Source organism: Halyomorpha halys, unplaced genomic scaffold, assembly GCF_000696795.3.
Source record: "Halyomorpha halys isolate HHAL.00 unplaced genomic scaffold, Hhal_1.1 Scaffold1258.1, whole genome shotgun sequence".
NCBI lineage: Eukaryota > Metazoa > Arthropoda > Insecta > Hemiptera > Pentatomidae > Halyomorpha > Halyomorpha halys.
In genome coordinates this window covers 150,944-153,140 of record NW_027114778.1, presented here as the reverse complement: position 1 = coordinate 153,140, position 2,197 = coordinate 150,944, and the positions used below count along the sequence as shown (strand labels likewise).

Here is a 2,197-nt window from a genome sequence, read left to right as displayed (position 1 = left end):
GGACCAGCCTGGAAACTGCAGGAGGCACCCGGAGGGATGCAGTGGACAAGGTGCAACTCCATCAGACGTAGCGCTGGGCTGCACCACAGTTAAAAAAAAAAAAAAAGCAAAAATAAAAAAAATAAAAATTGGTGATCCTAGGGAGTAGTGGCATGCGCAAGCCCCAGCGCACTGATCCACTGCTCCCGCACCCCGTATGCCAGAGATGGCAAGGGAGGGGGATAAAAAAAAAAAAAAAAAAAAAAAAAAAAAAGATTCTGCTATTTTTCGAATCCAGATAAAATATTGATTCGTTCAAATTATTAAAGTCAATACGTAGCACTAATCCGAGTGCTGTGTACCCCGTACCGCCCTTCATGTTAACATTCACTCCGCGATCTAGAAGTCGAATGACCATTTTAAAGTTTCTGCCCTTCATCGCGTGATGTATTGCTGCATTATGAAAGGCGTCTGTCATATTCACATTTGCATCTCTTTCCAACAGTAAATTAAAACTTTTTTCGTTTCCAATCCTAGCAGCAATATGGAGAGGGGTTCTACTAAACTCTCCCTGGCTGTCTATAAATGCTCCATGATTAAGAAGTGCCTTAACAACTTTCAGGTTTCCACTAGATACTAAATCTTCTATTGGAGAGATATTATTAAAATGTCTTGTATTCCCTTTTAGCCTCCACCATACGAATAAATCAGAAATATATTTCTTTCGTTCCTCAACAACATTCTGCTTCCCACAAGATACTGCCTCATGTAATGGTGCGTTATTAACCATGTCTCTTATATCCACGCTAGCATTTCTGTTCAAGAGTAAATCAACAATATTATGGTATCCTGCAAGAGCAGCAATATGCAAGGCCGACCTACCGAAATCATCTTGACTATTGATAAAAGCGTTATGGTCTAGAAGGATCTTAATAACGTTTGATTGATTAAATTCTGCTGCATAATGTATTGGAGCACAATCTATTTTATCTTTTATATCCACATTTGAATTTTTTTTCAACAGGAAACTAACTATATTATCGTGGCCCATGATAGCAGCTATGTGGAGAGGCGTTTGTTCAATGTCTGTTTTAGCATGGACAGTTACACCACTGTTCAGTAATGCCTTAACGATATTTAAGTTCCCATTAGACACTGCATAGTGGATTGGAGCCACGTTAAACCAATCTCTAATATCCACACTTGCATTTTTCTCTAACAATAAATAGACAACATTTTGGAAACCCTTCTCAGCAGCAACATTCAACGGTGTTTTCCAGTAATATCCCCGACTATTGATGTCTGTTCCATGATCTATAAGTGCCTTAATAACTTCCAGGTTACCATGGTATGCTGCCTCATGGATAGGGGCGTTGTTACTCATATCCAAAATATCCACACTTGCGTTTTTCTCTAAAAGTAAATTTACAATATTTACGTTGCCCTTCTCAGCAGCAACATTCAACAGTGTTTTCCAGTAATATCCCCGACTATTGATGTCTGTTCCATGATCTATAAGTGCCTTAATAACTTCCATGTTACCATGGGATGCTGCCTCATGGATAGGGGCGTTGTTATTTATATCCAAAATATCCACACTTGCGTTTTTCTCTAAAAGTAAATTAACAATATTTACGTAGCCCATTTCAGCAGCAATATGTAGAGGTGTTCTACCAGACTCTCCCTGACAATCAATAGTAACTCCGTGATCCAAAAGTGCCCTAACTACCTCCAGGTTCCCACTAGATACTGCATTATGAATTGGAGCGTCTTTCTTTTTATCTCTAATATCTACACTTGCGTTCCTCTCTATTAATAAATTGACAATATGTATGTCGCCTCTTCGAGCAGCAATATGAAGAGGCGTGGATTTGTGAAGGCCTTGTCTGTTGATATCTGCGCCATGATCAAGAATTTCTATAACTTTCTTCTGTTGTCCTTCTTTTACTGCCCAGTTTAGCAATTTATCATCATAACTATCATAACCATCACCTGATTCAGATTTGCTATCACCAAAGGTGGTTTTATTGTCAGCAAATTCCTTTTTATTGTCAGTCGTACCTTTAATTTCCACGCCTGGTACTATCTTATATCGTAGGTTACCGCGTTCAGTTGCTGAGTGTTCTCTCTTTTGCACCTCCTGAAATAAAAAATAATCGAATTAATAATTTTAATTTAACATAGTTTATTTTACTATATCCTAGTTTTATTATGTTTA

General features: G+C 38.1%; 1 protein-coding gene across 1 annotated transcript in view; it reads right to left on the bottom strand.

Moving 5' to 3' along the window:
• The window catches only part of LOC106689014 (serine/threonine-protein phosphatase 6 regulatory ankyrin repeat subunit B), an 8,085-nt gene that overhangs the window by 3,527 nt on the left and 2,361 nt on the right, over window positions 1–2,197 (bottom strand). Inside the window, exon 2 of the mRNA XM_067051901.1 lies at window positions 201–2,119. Coding sequence (XP_066908002.1) covers window positions 201–2,119 — 1,919 coding nt within the window. The remainder of the gene's footprint in view (window positions 1–200; window positions 2,120–2,197) is intronic.